The following is a 15,807-nucleotide window of genomic DNA, read 5'->3' on the forward strand; positions in this document are numbered from 1 at the left end:
TGGCTCCGCGGATCCTCGCCTCCAGCGTTGCAAGTGCCCAAAGCCGCCTGAGACGGTGCCGCGCGCGGTGACCAGTCCACTCCCTGCTACCCGCTTCATACAAAGCTTACCTCTGTGGAGAGACCATCTCACTGCTTCAATTACCCCCCCCCCATGGTCCATGATTTAGCCACAGCTGTGACTCTCATGAATTTATAATGTTTTATACCGTACCCACAAACAGTCATGACTTCATGTGAAAATCAATCTGCTGCCCAAGCCGCTCACATGGATGAGAGAGGACCCCCTTGTGGGGTACAAGAGATCCGCCTTCAAAGAGCAGCGACCTAAAGCTCTCCGATCCGCTCTATGAAAACTTAACAGCAAGCTCCCGCGAATGGAGACCCGATTCCAGAAACTGCCAAGCAGTGTCCAGCGGTCGGGAATCTCAGACACAAAGACACAACGCCGTCAAGCCCCCAGAAGGTGGGACAGGAGAGAGACAAAGTTTAGGGTAGGAGCGTCACACGCACCTGGCTGAATGATGGACCTACCCCATCCCCCAGGAGATGCCGGACTACGCGTCTCCAACCCGCCGCATGGCTCCGGACCCCACAGACAGAAGCGGCACAGAGATTCCTCTGCAGATAGGCAGCACTGACCTGTCTGACTTCGGCAGGCATCGTCACGGATCCCTTTGTTTGTCCTTCTCCAAGAAAATGAAAATAATTTTCCTTCTTCTCCAAAAGTTACCCCCGTTTTTCCTCCACCTTCCTGTCGAGTTCTCCGGCTGGATCAGAGGCGGCTCAGACGCGGGCAGCCATTCTGTCACTGTGCTTTCACGAACGCACACTTGCACACATGCACGCACACACGCACACACACATACATGCGCGTGCAGCCGCTGGCTCTCACACACGTGTTCAGCTCTCCTCTTCCAAAAAAACGGAGCCCCTTCTCTCCTGCTTTGACTTGGACTCCGGCTGAGAATGGGAGGGAGGGGGGGGGGGCCCTGTGGGGAGGGCAGAGGAGGGAAGAAAAAAAATCCCCCTGCCGGATCGCGAGTCTCCACAGCACACAAAGGCGAAGCGCACACACACAACGCCGCGCACTGAAGAGACCGCTACCCAGCGAGTGAAGAAAAGCCCAGCGCTGGAGAGGGGGGTGAGCAGGGGCGTGTGTCTGTGTGTGTGTGTGTGTCTCTCCAGCAGGCCAGCGGATGGGGCCAGGCTTACACTGCTACTGCTGGTGCTTTCTCCTCCTCCTAATGTAGCATCTATGCAAACAAGTTCCCCCCTGAATGTGAGTGTGTGTGTGTGTGTGGGTGGGGGGGGGGGTCAGGGGCGGAACATGGAGACGGAGCTAGGGGGGTGACCGACAGGCCCAGCTGGAGCACAAGGAGAGTCTGTCATGGCCCCTCCCAGCCCAAGGGGTCGTGGCAGGGGGGTCCAAGGTGTCCTAAGTTCTTATTGATTGGGGTGACTCGATTTTCTAGGATCCCGATTCGTCACTTTTGGCCCCTAAGAACCTGTGGTTTCTAAAAGCCGGAGCAAAAACACCAAGGCGATTCTAAACAGCGCAGTTCTCGGCTTTGCCCCACTGAAAGGAGGAATGTTAATCTAATAATGGGATGTGTGGAGTGCTGAACTGTTCACAAGGACACGGTGAAGAGCCTCCGTCACACGCTTGCTCTGTGTGTGTGTGCGTGTGGCGCAGATCCCCTGCTCGCCGAAGGGGCCACGGAGAAGGCTTTAGAAATCCACAGGCGCCTGCTTCTGTAGCCATCTGCTGCCTCAGTCTAGGTGCTTTAAGAATGTTAATCTTTTTTTTAACTTTGCAAACACTCAGATATAACAGAGTAGTTAATAATGTGATTTCCCTCTGTACTTGTGTTCATTCCCCGGTATTCCCCCATAAGAAGCAGAACAACATTTAAAAAGTATTCATGAATAATATTTTGCAGGTAATCTAGACCTGCTTGTTCATTTCTTCTGTCAGATGAGGCTGAGGAGCAGATGGTGGGAAGGTTAATGTATTACAACACGCTGCAATTTGGCAGCCGAGCGCCGTAAGAGAAGCTGCAATCTGTTAAAGCTGTCTTCGGCGCTCTGCGTCGACACGCAGGAGGAGTAGTCCAGATCCTGACACCACCACATCCTGTCCTTCCATGTTAACGTGCAAATTTGCAGCAGACGAGCTAATTTAGGCTAGAAAATGACTTTTGCTCGAGAAAACAGCATACGGCGCTCAGAGAAGAACTCATCTAGTTTGTTGTGAATATTCTCCCTTGTGCTGGAAAAACACGCAGTCAGCATAACACCATTCGGTGCATAATGCGTTAGCATATGATCATGAAGGCACTAAATGAAGATCTCAGTTGAAGGATGAAATAATCACTCATAGCAGCTTTGCTAAAATTACAAACGGATTCAGCCTGCTCTTTCGCCAACTCCTTCTTGTTCAAACTTTTTAATGACCATACCAGACTTTACGAAAAGGCAAATGCAATCCGAGGATAAATCGCTCGTGCTAAACATTGTACCACAGAAATGTTATCTGGGCTCTTGAGCAAAGCTGGAAAGTTCTGGAGAAAGTCCCAGCACCAGCATCCTAGGAGTTCATAATACATCTCCAGATAGAAATTGCATCATAAAGATTTTACACCCACCCCCACTTCTGTAAAGATGCAAACGCAGACATAATTCAGAGGAACCAGGAGGTTCACTTGCGCTGAACCTGAGTTCAGTGTTGCGGATGAAGTAGCTGCTGTCTTTTTGATGCTCTGTGATGGCATGGTCCAGAGCATCAGGACCGTCCTGAGACTCCCAGGGCAGTCAACGCTACCACCCTGGTCTTGCCCATATATGGCAAAGTCCTGCTTCTTTGCTATGTCCACTAAGTGCAAGTCCCTAGTCCTCAAACCCCACCTCCTTCTCTTTCTATCAGAGCCAGGGCTCCTCTGGCCTCTCAGAAGGCTAAACAGCTGCCCTTTCTAACAGGAAAGGTCAGACACAAAGCCCCGACCTCATTGTTCTCCCTTTGAGGCAGGGGTGGGCAATCTTATCTGCAAAGGGCCGGTGTGTATGCAGGTTTTTGGGATAACCTTTAGGTCAGCTGTTCAAACCCAGGTGTGAGGACTCTTCAGCCAATCAGTCCTCTAATTAGTAATCTAAGTAGGGAGTTGCAGTGAAAACCTACATACACACCGGCCATTTGCGGATATGATTGCCCACCCCTGCTCTGAGGAGAGCAGGAAATTCTGTGACTCAGCGTTTCAGACATCGAGCTCAAACCGACACCCACGGCACGACAAACATTTGTAGTTATACACAAAGGAGAAGCAGCAGCAAAGAATGAATGGCCTTGATTCATTTCTCTTCAGATCTAGCTACCTTTCAATATGGCACCTATAGCAGCACTAGAGATCCATCCGTGCAAAACCCAAGCCAAGCCAAATCACCACACAGCAAGTTTGGTCTCCCATTATTAATGTAAGTTCACCATTGCAGAAAAATCTCAGGATCTGGCAGCCAAAGTTCTCTGTAAAATGGCCTAAACTGACACACAGATATGGTTCAGTGACTGTTTTTACTATAAAGGTAACAGTTTCTCTATTGTGACCCTAACTGATAACGAAGGGCCATGTTATCACAATGATTTAAATGCTACAGCCCATTGATAAAAATAAGAGCTACGTCAAGGGCTTCAAAGGTTTAGTGCATTGTGGCCAATATGTGAGATGTAATTACAGCACGGACAAGCACAAGAAACACTGGGGAAAGGAGACCTGAATAGAGAAGTGTAGACTGGCCTCCACACAATGGCTTCCTGTGATGAACGCTGACGGGGAAAAAATGACCCCACTGTTCCAGTGAGCTATCAGTCCATTAACTACAACTCAGAGTCACTGGACACACCCCTAGTCTGCCAGTACAGGGTACGACTTTCTACCCGGCTGACTTTGGGGAATAGCTGCCGATATGTGTGACTTTTCCCATTTACAAACTATTTTGCTCCAGTGCATGCCAGCGATTAACACGGCAGTGATGCGTTTTCACCAGAAAGCGGTTTTCCTTTCAGAAAGAAAAAAAAAAAACATTTTTTAATGCTCTGGTGAATCCTGCTACTTTGCCTCAGCAATAAAAAATGTAAATGTATGTTAAACACATAAAAAATAGATGTCGCAAACTCATTCGATGGTTGTCATGGAGACACAGGAGAGCGAGAGGCACACATATGCTATTATGGATGTGAATGTAAGTGTGAGGGCAAGGGGGCGTGTGTGTGTGTGAGACTGGGGGATAAAGTGAGAGAATAAACTAAATCTGGCAATTTCACACCAAAGTAATTACACATATTTATGGGGGGGGGAGAAGGGACTGAGCAGGGAGTTGGAAGTCATTGTTTTGCAGGAGATTTATGAGGTCATGGGAAGTTTACGGGGCCCCGCTGTCACACTAAGACAGCCAGGGTGGTGACACAGTCACTCCCGCATCACAGCTCCACGCTCCGTTGTGCCAGAGCAAGGTGTATGAACATTGGCTGCATCGCTGGCCCAGCCTGAACCTCCTCAGCTACGCAAAACACACGCATTTCCTCCCTGTTTGTTCCCTCTAACTAAGGCATCTGTCTGAGTGCAGAGTCTGGTCAAGCTGAGCCCGAGGAACATGGCTAGATGTGGGAGGAGAAGTAGGTCAACTGCAGCTTTAGAGTGGGAAGCAGAGGAGCCGTGTGCCATGAGAGCCCCCATCCCCCAGTGCCGTGGAGAGCTGAGCAGGCAAAATCAATTTGGACCTCTGGTAACAGGAATCGACAGAAAATGAAGAAATACAATAGTCTGACTGAACTGTCTGATTGAGCCATTAGCAACCTCAGCAGAAGGGATCATCACCAAGTCAGACTGTACCATTGGCAAACTTGGGCAGAAGGGATCATCACCAAGTCAGACTGTACCATTGGCAAACTTGGGCAGAAGGGATCATCACCAAGCCAGACTGTACCATTGGCAAACTTGGGCAGAAGGGATCATCACCAAGTCTGACTGTACTGCTAGCAACCTTGGAAGAATGCCCCATTTGCTGGGGGGAAAAAAATCTCCAGTAGTCAAAGAACATTTAAATTAACATCATCCAAAAGTTATTTTTGCATTCAGAATAATTGTTGAAGAATCAATATATACAACTCCACATAATTCAGATTAAGATAAGGGCCCATCTGAATGTCTGTAGATGCAAGGATATATTTATTCTGCATGATGCATGTGGAGCTATGTTCTCGCAGTGCTTTGCATGGTGAACTGGCATCTCGAATTTGTATAAACTGCATGAGCAAGTAGAAGATAGACGGATGCAATAGAAAATGGTCTAAGTATCTTTCCTGTAGAAGGGACAGGTGCTGAGGAAGGTTAGAAATGCAAAGCAAACATCTTGAGCTAATTCAAGGAAAAGCCAGAAGAATTTTCATATCATGTGATGAAACAGTGAATCAATCGCAGAAGGACTAGATCCATATTCTTAAATTCTCACTCGCAAGTGGGTATTCAATTGGTTTCCGTTCGAAATATCACTATTTGGTCAATGACAAACTGGAAATGTGATAGAATTCAAAATCAAATGACAATATGGACAAGACTGGTATACCAAACACATCTAGACGAGCTTCATAAACATTGTTACAGTAAGAATAACTGGTGATCAGGTTCAGTACCTGTTCCCAGAAACCATCGTGAACCCCTGTGAGGTAATTAGCTTAACCAAGACTTCAGCTGAACGAATGCACAGAAAAATGGCATGAGGTACTCAGGCACACAAACAGCTCAGTGGTGCAACACAGACAGCTGATACACTTCTAGAGCAAAGACCACCCCCTCGTGAACATCTAGTTAACTTATGACAAAACCCATGTTTCTGTTGAAATGCTCTGTGGGGTTGGCGGGCAGGTCAACCTAGCTAAAGGACTGCTCTGCTGATTGCTGCTATAACACATCTCTTCTCCTCCCAACATTCCTGAAGTCCTGACCTCCCACATATAACCTCCAGGAAACCGATATCACTCTAATGGCTGGAGCGGAGGAGAGGATGCGGGCCGAAATTTCATCTATAAGACTGAGCTGAACTCATCTTTGATGATCACAGACACTTGAGCGGCCAGCCAGAGCCGGGAGGGCAGGGGCGGCTGTGAAGCAGAAGACCGTCACTTTCGGGTGAGACGAGCATGATGGAGCAGGAATGGGCCACAAGGGGCAGCAGTGAGGGCTGGGGGGGGGGCTCGGCTGGCTCCGTTACCTGCATCACCATCTGCTGCCAGGCCAGGCTCTGGGTGCCGCTAGCTGTGGAGGGCAGGGTGCCACGCTCCAGCTGCAGGGAGACGGTGCGGCGTTCCTCCTCCAGTGCGCGGGTCAGCCGCTCAAAGCGGGCCTCCTGCTCCTTAACCGACGCCAGGATGCTGGCAGTGGAGTGCACGTCACACTCCTCCATGGCCCAGCGCCCAAACGGTCTGGTCTTGGGCGGGGAGGGGGAAGAAAGGGGGCACAGGGTCATGGGGCTACTTCTTACACACCACACACTCGGAGGTGCGTAGCTAGAAATTCCGCCCCCCCGGCCCGATTTTTTGGATAATTCTATGCATGCAAGGGTCCCTGTAACGTGCTGAGCCCCCTGAATTTTCCAGGGTATCCCAACTGCACCCCTGCTAAGAGGCATGATGAAGTTTTAATATCATACTTGACTTTCTCTGCAACTAAAATGGCCGGACCCATGACCCTGACGAAGATCACTGTTTATGTATAGGTTTATAAAACTGGTAAGATGGATATATGGATGGAAGATCTCCCCCCAAATGTTTCTGTCGCCCATTCTTCACCATGACACATTGACATTGAAGCCTTACAACTTTTCAATGTAATAAAATTCAAGGGCACGCCTATACATACATGCAGGCACACACTTGCCAGAAGATGAAGTACATATGGACACATGGAGCTCACGTGAGGAAGGGTGGCATCTCACACACAGAGCACACGGACACAGTTAGACTGGAGCACAGACACCGAGTGCTTAACTCTTAGCATGCGGTAGCATAGTGGCTAGCAGAGCACAGACACTGAGCGCTAACTCTTAGCATGCGGTAGTATAGTGGCTAGCAGAGCACAGACACGGAGCGCTAACTCTTAGCATGTGGCAGATAAACCGTTAACAGGCACCAGCATGCTGCTGACAGCACTGCCTGTTCTGTGATTGATGGTGGAGGGACAGTGTATGTGTGTGTGTGTGTGTGTGTGTGTGTGTCTGTCCATTGAGACAGACATTGAAATAGAAAAATAGGGGCTGATACACACCAGTTGGATTAGTAGTTTGAGAGGTTAGAGCAGAGACATCCCTCACTACGGAAAGAGGAGCGGGATCAAGGGACAGGAGGACCAGAGTGCTAAGAGAGAGAGAGGGAGGGAGAAGGAGAGAGACAAGGGTTAATTCGGAGGTTAACAGAGAAATGAAAGCCATGGTCCCCTCCTCTGAGAGCCCAATTCCAAGACGAGGATCATCACTCGACAAACACGAAGGGTGGGGTAGTGGTGTGACCATAGAGGCTGGAGAAGCTGAGCCCAGTGGACGTATAGAGACACGAGGGAGACGCACACTCTTGGGAGGGCATGTTGGCCCCGGGTTTGAGTCACACTCCCAGGAGGCTGTGTCAGCCCCAGATTCGAGTCACAACTGCACACGGATCAGAGAGACCTGCGGGCTGTATGTAAGCTCCCGTACAGTGGGGTTCTGAAGCCCTGATAAGCAGGTCCTCATTCGAATGGCTCCCACTGCCTACAGACCCACAGTACTTGGGAGGGGTGGTATTCTATTCTCTGCTTGCTTTCCAGTACATGGCTTACAACTGAAATGGTGACACACAATAACAACAGAGCCCTTCCGTCTCGCAAACTGGTGATTTCAACAGGACACCAAATGACAAGATGGCTTTTGCCCCTTTAAACAAGGGTTATTTCCGTTAGGGCTATTTTAGCCAAAGTGAATTCCAGCCCAAATACCCAGCTGGACTCTTCACTGGGGCGACCAGTTCTACACTTAAGGGTACAACAGCATGTCCCATCATCAGGTCCAGCCAATCTTCAGAAACCACATATTCCCTGCCCTTTAAAAACACTGCAGTCCCAGGGTGTAAAACTTTAAAAGCATGTAAAGACACTAAGGACTGTAAACATCCAGCTGCTCCGCCACGCCGAGGTTACCGGCTTCTAAGACTCCGTGCCTTGGCGGATGCTACAGCGACTGTAAATTAGCTGTGGAGCGTCAAAGGCATGTCAGCGGTGCCCAGAATGCGGGCGTCAACGCGGGAATAGATCAAAGCATGCTGGGAAGGAATCTGAGGAACCTCTCCCCAAGAAACGGGAGCTCACTGGCCGACGCACGGCAGCGCCGGGGCTGATGGGAAGCAGCCAGCCGTTCAGCCCCGGCTTCGCTCAGCAGCACGGGGCCCGTGTACCGGGGCTTTGGATCACACAGACAAAGAGATGTTGTATTTACGGAACAGGGCAAATGAGGCAAAACGCACACCGTGTCCCTCCAGGCTGCCCGGGAATCTGTGATTCCCTTAAAGCGAAAATGCTGTTAATGGATGAGAGGAACAATGCGTACATTCCCCCTCCTCTACGGCTCAAAATGAAATGCAAAGATTTCACAGGAGTGCGCTGGGCTAGGCTTTCCCCACAAGAATAAATGCCTTTCAGCGCACACCTCTACCTAAAAATAGACAGCTTAAAATGTACTCACAGGCTGGTGTACCTTAAGCACTGTTCGGGGCAGCATTCTCCAGGTCCCACAGAAGGAAAAAAAAACAACAACAAGGGTAGGATCCCTGGGTCCCTTCGATACCGCATTGCTACAGTGGGATGCAGAGCCCCCACCCCCCTGCCCCCCATTTAAATGAAGGAGCGTCCTGGAGCTCGACACCAGCATCACCGAGAAGCAACGTGGTGAGAGAGCTGGCGGCTGTGGCCCTGTGTCCAGACGCCGCTGGCCGGGGTCCCCAGGACCCGGGAGCTATCAAAACAGAGACCAACTCAGCTCCATCATCACAGTCACTGCGCTCTCAGCAAGCGATCAGTCGCCTCCCTTGCCTGTTATTATAATTTAAATTAGCTCCTTGTCCAAACACACCTGGGGCCTGGTTGAAAATGGCAGTCTCGGTGGGGGGGGGGGGGTATTATTTAAAAACATCTGCTCCCCCCATAGAAGTGCTGGGTCTGTTTCCCACCTGAGCTCTCAGATGCTGAGCTCGCTATGACCACACTGGACCAGTCTGATTAAGACCCTTCTTGCCAGGGGTCTAGAGACCAGGGAACGGGGGAATGACGCCCCCCCCAGTATTTAATTTGGCTTCATTCATCCACCCCGGCACACAGACAAATGTATTTAAATTACTGAGCACCCCTATGCTCTCCTACGCCATTGCTCCCCACCTCACACCAATGGATTCAGATGTGGGGTAACGGTCATTGTCGGACCCCACAGGTCTGGGTCCATCATTAGTGGACAAACAGCAAGCTAGGATGGAGACAATGGAAACTCAAGCCAGAGAGGGGGCTGACATACCTGATTCTACACATCATCAATCATCCACCTGAACAAAGGCGATCACTCCCACTGGAGCCTGAGCGTTGGTGTCAACTAAAGATCAGCCCAGCGTGAGAAGGACATCCACACACACACACACACACACACACACACACACACACACACACACACACACTTACTTCCGCCTAAGCACTTAAACATGACCAGTGGCTGTGATTCGTTTTCATCAACAAACCAAAGCAGAACAGAAACACTCAAAGATCACTAACATTTATGTATAACAAATAACCATTTTAATCAGCATATCGATGCTGCATGCACTCTGAAGGAAACTGAAACCCAAAACCAGATTATTAACATGTCTCATTTCAACTGAAATTATTTGCTAATCCTAAGGCCACAATAAAAAAAAAATGCATCAGATGGTAATGAAGGCAATGATTTTAAAACGTTGTTTATCTGTAGGGGTGAGATGCTAGGTGTAATTCAATAGGAGGAAGGCATAATTACTGACTGACGCTGAACTGCAGGAGCTCAAAACCCTTCAAAGGCCAAACTTTCAGCCATGCGGCGGCTGAAAATGTCTGAAGAATGTGCAGCGGAGCGGATGTTTCCGTTCACATTTGTGTGTGGCAGCTTCTCAGGAAGAAACGGGGGGGTGTCCTCAGCCATTAGTCTGACCCCAAGCCACCCTCTGGGGCTTCAAATAAAAACTCTAAGCCTCTAGAACATAAACAACTGTACAGATATGAATCACGTGCGGATAAATGCTGCCACAAAGTGTCCCTCACAATGAAAAGCAAATAAATGGAGGGGGGGAAAAAACATGAAAATCCCCAGAGAGGTTGCGGCTGCAGGAATGATGAAAGGCCAGCCGCACCTTTGATGCGACGCGGACCCGGCCACGGCGTTTCGGCTACAGCTGGCGGGCGTCAGCAATGCACCCGGAGAGCTCGGCCTGGTGCGACGGCTGTGTGGGAGAAACGGGCAAATTCGGCCGTCGCTGACACGTCACCTGCACGAACAATCATGCCACCGCCAGGGTATATTTGCACCGGCCCTTTAAGTGAAAGACGCGAAAAGAAGCGGGAGTGTCATTTTCCTAAACGCTGGGGTGACAGCTTCTTAAAGACATCACGCGCCATTCATTCAAGTTGGACTGGCGTTCTGGCTCTCACATGGCAGCAGGGGTGCACCCTGATACGAGCCGTGTCATCAGGAGTAATCCAGCAAAAGGTCATTCAGTCCACCAACATGAGCAGCCATCACCCAAAACCATGGTCTTCCCCACAGGTCAATTTCAGAAACTCCATTTTAATGACTTTCCATGTAATTCTGTGGCCGTGATTAAAATCTCCCTCTGTCGTCTCTCTGTGTCTCTCCAGATTCCAGGACAGACGAGCTCTGGACACTACAGCTTTTCTGGAAAATAGCAAAATGCAAGCTGATCTATCCAGTCATCTCTCAGCTATATTGCTCCCAAAAAGGCGGCAGGTTAACTCAGGGGTGTGAGGTCATTGTCCTCGTGGGGTGTGTCAGGCGGGGCTCGTCTTGGGTGACTTCTGAGACCAACAATGACAATGATGTGTGTGTATAGAAGAGGCCTGTGGGAGAAGGACAGGGGTATCGAATTTGGCACAGGCACACAGACACAGACAGATACACAGACAAAAGACATACAGACACAGACAGACAGATACAAAGACACAGACATACAGACACAGACATACAGACACAGACAGATACACAGACGAAGACATACAGACACAGACAGATACACAGACGAACAGACAGATACAAAGACACAGACATACAGACACAGACAGATACAAAGACCCAGACATACAGACACAGACAGATACACAGACAAAGACATACAGACAGATACACACTGCCATTCAGGAAGTCTCGTTTGTTTGGATATTTAAAATCTCAGTACTGGATTCATTTCGTCTAGAGCTGAATTTAATAAATGTCAGGACTCGCTCCCTCCCAATACTGAGGACCTTACTCCAAACCCCTACTGGCCCTTATGCAAAGAGATGTTTTCTGAACTCTGAAATAAACAAATTTCCATTAGTATCTGTGGGTTTATGAAACAGTACCAGCAGCCCCCCCCCCCCCCCTTTAAGAACAGGGAATCCCCCCCCAGGGCTCCTTGCTGTACAGTAGCCATACCCCCTCTGAAGCGGCCTAACCTGCGTTCGGGGGGGTCTTAGTTGTGCAACGTGCAGCCTCAGCACATGGTTAATCACCGTCTCCCGCAATTATCCTCCCAAAGCTGCCTGGAACCATCTGAATGACACTGGAAGGTTACAAACCTGTCTCTCTGATTTCCTGCACAAACCAACTTTTTCAGGGGATCCACAGCCCTCCAAGAACAGCCCAGACGGCGGAAATGCAGCGATACCGCAGCCATGAGCTGAGCTACGCAGTGTTTCCTTATGCAAACTCAGGAGGGAGTGAGATCAAACTGAAACTCAAATAATTCAATCTCCAATTCAGGAAAGTCAAGAACTGCTCACACTAAACCAACTTTGTTCAGCTGTTACTGTGTTTTCATGTCTCAGCTCAGAAAAATTCACAATTCAAACATTCTTAGTGAGAGAAAGATGAACAATGGAACCTTCTACAGTGACTGCAGAGTATGGCACAAATTGCGCAGAAAAGCCATACTTCTCATTTTCAAAACACCAGATACTGTAGGCCAGAGATTATTAAATTCATCATTACCCTTCCCATCATGCACTGGGTGTCAGGCCTAATCGCACATGGATCACATGATCATAAAGATATCCTGAAAGAGTTATACAAAATCAAGGGTGAAACAATAGATAGCAAAGTCTACATCGACGCAACAGTTCACCCTCAGGGGTAGGACTGTATAGTTCAGTCGTGGGGATTAGCGGTGCAGGCCTCCCATGATCTCAAAATGTTAGGGTCCCCCTTAGTCCCATTAACGAGCAGCACAAAAACAAAATGACGAATGCACAATACAAAAAAAAATCACTGTGAGAAGCTGCCGTAAACACACTTCATGATCCTCCAAACCAGCACTGCACATATATTCTTATGCATTTATAAGTTAGTACGTTTTTTTTTCCCATGTGCTGGGCTCCATGTGCTGTATTTGGCTTTCGGAGAGTCCCAGAAAAAAAAATCCCACTTAATTTCTTATACCAACCCCATAATACAGGGCTATTCAAATCTTGGTCCTCAGGGTCCGAGCCCTGCTGATTTTCCAGCCTTCCATTACCTGTGAGCTGGGTATGAAGCCTCTGTGGCCAATCAGAATCAGTAATTATTAAACCAACTATCTGGGAGCACTGAAAACAAGGCCTGGATTTGGATTCGAGGTCCAGATTTGAAGATCCTCTTTTCCTCTACCCCATTTTGCTCTCCATGAGACAGACAGCCAGGTGCAAGCAAGCCTGGGGGTCACAGTGTTGGGTCAGCCAGCACGTAGTGCCCCAGGATCTGGGGCTAAGGGCCTTGCTGAAGGGCCCAGGATCATGTGACTACTCTGCCGACGCAAGGGCTTGAACCGGCAACCTTCTGACCACAAACACAGAGGTTTAGTTCACTGAATCCCAAACATACCAGCTGTGGAAAGTGTCCTACTCCAAACCATACGTCATGAGCTGAGCACCTGGCTGAATGGTCCAACAGCTTCACCATAACACAAAAAGACACATAACTCTGAAAGGGTACTAACCATACCCCAAACGGACCTGACGAGAGCTCAGTCCACTATCAGCCCCCAGATGGCCCCTTCATTTAGAAAATCCTTGCGGTTGCAGTTACAGTTCAGAAATAACACAATGACATAAAGCTGTGGTGATCTTAAGGCCGTCAAGGTTTCAGGAGAGAGAAAGTAACAAAGAACATCAAAGGACAGCAGAGCCTAGTGACAGAAATCCGTCATCCCATTAAAAGTTAGACGGTTGACCACCCACTTAAAACTGGTTTTTATGGAATCAGCAACAGCAATATAACCAGTTTTGTTCGTCTAACTGATTCCTGGTGAAGTAAATCCTGCTAAGAGTCAGTGTTGAAGCTCTGTGAAAACTTTGCTGTTTTTTTAATCGTTAAAAGCCTAAATCATCCAAAATCAATTAAATTATTTAAATGATATTTTGAGTACATTTTGAGTCACTGTTTAACTTTGAGACAGAACTGGGAAAACCCTCTGCTGTGGGCTAATTAACAGTTACTGGCAGCTACTTTATAAGTTTAATTAAAATATACAGTGATTCCAGATGACATAAGTAATGCTTTGGGTCTATTGAAAAAAACATGGAAAACAGAGTAATGAGTGCTGCAGAACGATGGACTCATCGGCAGGTCAGACGGACACTGAGGAGTTGATGTTCAGCTCCTTAGCAACTGTTCAAAATTCAAAACATGTTGATGTTTGCCTCAGGTTCGAACCAGCAGGCATGAGGATAAAACTCTAATGCTGTATCAGCATAAAGCAAAAATATCAAGGCCGCCAAGACAGACGCAGGCAATGTTAATATGACTTTAACAAGTAGAACTATCGGAATAGGATCAGCTTAAGCTGTTAGGATAGTCTGCTGGAGATTGTTACATGTGATTATAGGTCACCAAATAAAAGAGTTATCCTCATAGACGGGTGTATTAAAAAACATGTTCTAGCTGATATGGGTGGATGCTGAGGGCCATGTTGGAAATAATTTTCACATTGGTTTTTTGGGCACCTGGTCCTGCAAAGTCCCGCTTTAAACATATGGTTTGTGGGTAAGAAACTGAATCATCTATTGTTAACTTAATTCCAACCAATTCCATCCCCCATAAAACCTGTGAGAAACCAGCTAATGATGTCTACCAGTTTTAACTGGACTATCCCCTAGAGATTCTCTAACTTTACGTCCTGGACAGGCCAATGACTCTTGACTAAGGATTTTAATCATTACACCTTTCATAGAAAAATCAATTATGAAATTATTCAATTATCGTTTAATTCCCAGTGAAATCTAAATCCTTTGAGTCTAATGACTGTCCACATACACAGGATCACCCCGGAAGCAGAAGCGCCTCGTCTTTCTCCACGTCTACAGGATGCCATGATCATGCTCGGCCTTTTCATGCAGCGATTCCAAAGCCTCCTGACATTTTAAGTCACGCTGACAAAGAAAGAGGGGAAGCCAACAATATGCTACTGGCTGGCATTGTGAGTTCATCAAGTGGAATAAAACACTGTCTTGACCAGGACAAGGCCGCCCTTACAAGCCATTAAAGTCAATTTAATCCCCAGTTTAAATCAACCGATTGGGGTAACGCATGGATCTCAGCTCCGGCTGTTATGTGTCTGATTACCAACATCCTATTTAACTGAGGTGGAGATCTCAGGTCCAGAGAGTACAAATCCAGACCAAGATTTTGTTTCAACCAACTAGTAAAGAGTCACAGTCACAGAGTACTTAACTGGTTGGTTGAAACAAAATCTTGGTCTGGATTTGTTCTCTCTGTATCTGAAATCTCCACCTCTGCTATTTACTCGCCATTCATCCCCTTCCACCCTTCATAAGGCCATACTGAAACATGGGCAAGTCGTAGGCATCATGTGAAGGAGACTACGCCCAGCGGTCAGCTCTCGTGATTTAGGTCGTTTAATCAACAATTTACCTAAATTGCCAGTTATTGAATCTTTTCTCTACTATCTTCTTCAATCAGCAGAACTCCCCGAAGATCTTTTCACCGTATGTGTGACGTGATTCACCATGACTTTGTGAAGGACATAAGAGATGCGATGGATCGATGAAGATGCTTAATCAAAGCAATGGAAAGAGAGGCTTTCACTTATTCTAAAGGGCCTGCTTGTTAACGCTTCAATCATCTGTTTCTATTCAATTGTCCGCATCTGTGTTTAAACCCGGACCTACGAGAGCTCCTCTTTAAACTCAGAATTAACATTCGACTGGAAACCAGTAAGGAATGTCAGGGTCAATGACCTGTCAACCGATTTCCAATGAAAACAAACATCTCTGGGAGCGAGAGAGACGACCAAAGTCTTGCAGAGCAGGGGGGTTGGGGGGATGCTGAACTGGCCTGGTGTTTGGCTGTAGCCAGCTCTCATTAAAAGGGTGGAAAAGACTGCAGTGCTTTATCCACCGAGGGAGCCACTGGCAAATTCCGGCTGACTGCAGTGGCAGGTCTCTCAGCATGTGGATGATCCGTCTTGTGCTGGAAGATCGAAATTTCGCTGAGAAAAGTTTGCTCC

The 15,807-nt window shown here is 47.9% G+C and overlaps 1 protein-coding gene across 16 annotated transcripts in view; it reads right to left on the reverse strand.

Annotated features, from left to right (window-relative positions):
- arvcfb (ARVCF delta catenin family member b) overlaps positions 1-15,807 on the reverse strand; it is a 113,638-nt gene that overhangs the window by 48,987 nt on the left and 48,844 nt on the right. For 12 of the 16 annotated variants that reach the window (XR_011989267.1, XM_023812335.2, XM_023812333.2 and 9 more), the window contains exon 1: positions 6,264-6,474. The exons of 2 other annotated variants lie outside the window; for them this stretch is intronic. Coding sequence is in view for 13 of the 14 variants with exons in the window: in XM_023812335.2 (XP_023668103.1) it covers positions 6,264-6,455 (192 nt within the window). In the remaining variant the exon portion in view is untranslated. Of the gene's footprint in view, positions 1-641; positions 1,085-6,263; positions 6,480-15,807 lie in introns of those variants that run through there. 2 more of the 16 variants (XM_072708982.1, XM_072708984.1) reach the window with 2 other exon arrangements.

This window comes from Paramormyrops kingsleyae, chromosome 2, assembly GCF_048594095.1.
Source record: "Paramormyrops kingsleyae isolate MSU_618 chromosome 2, PKINGS_0.4, whole genome shotgun sequence".
NCBI lineage: Eukaryota > Metazoa > Chordata > Actinopteri > Osteoglossiformes > Mormyridae > Paramormyrops > Paramormyrops kingsleyae.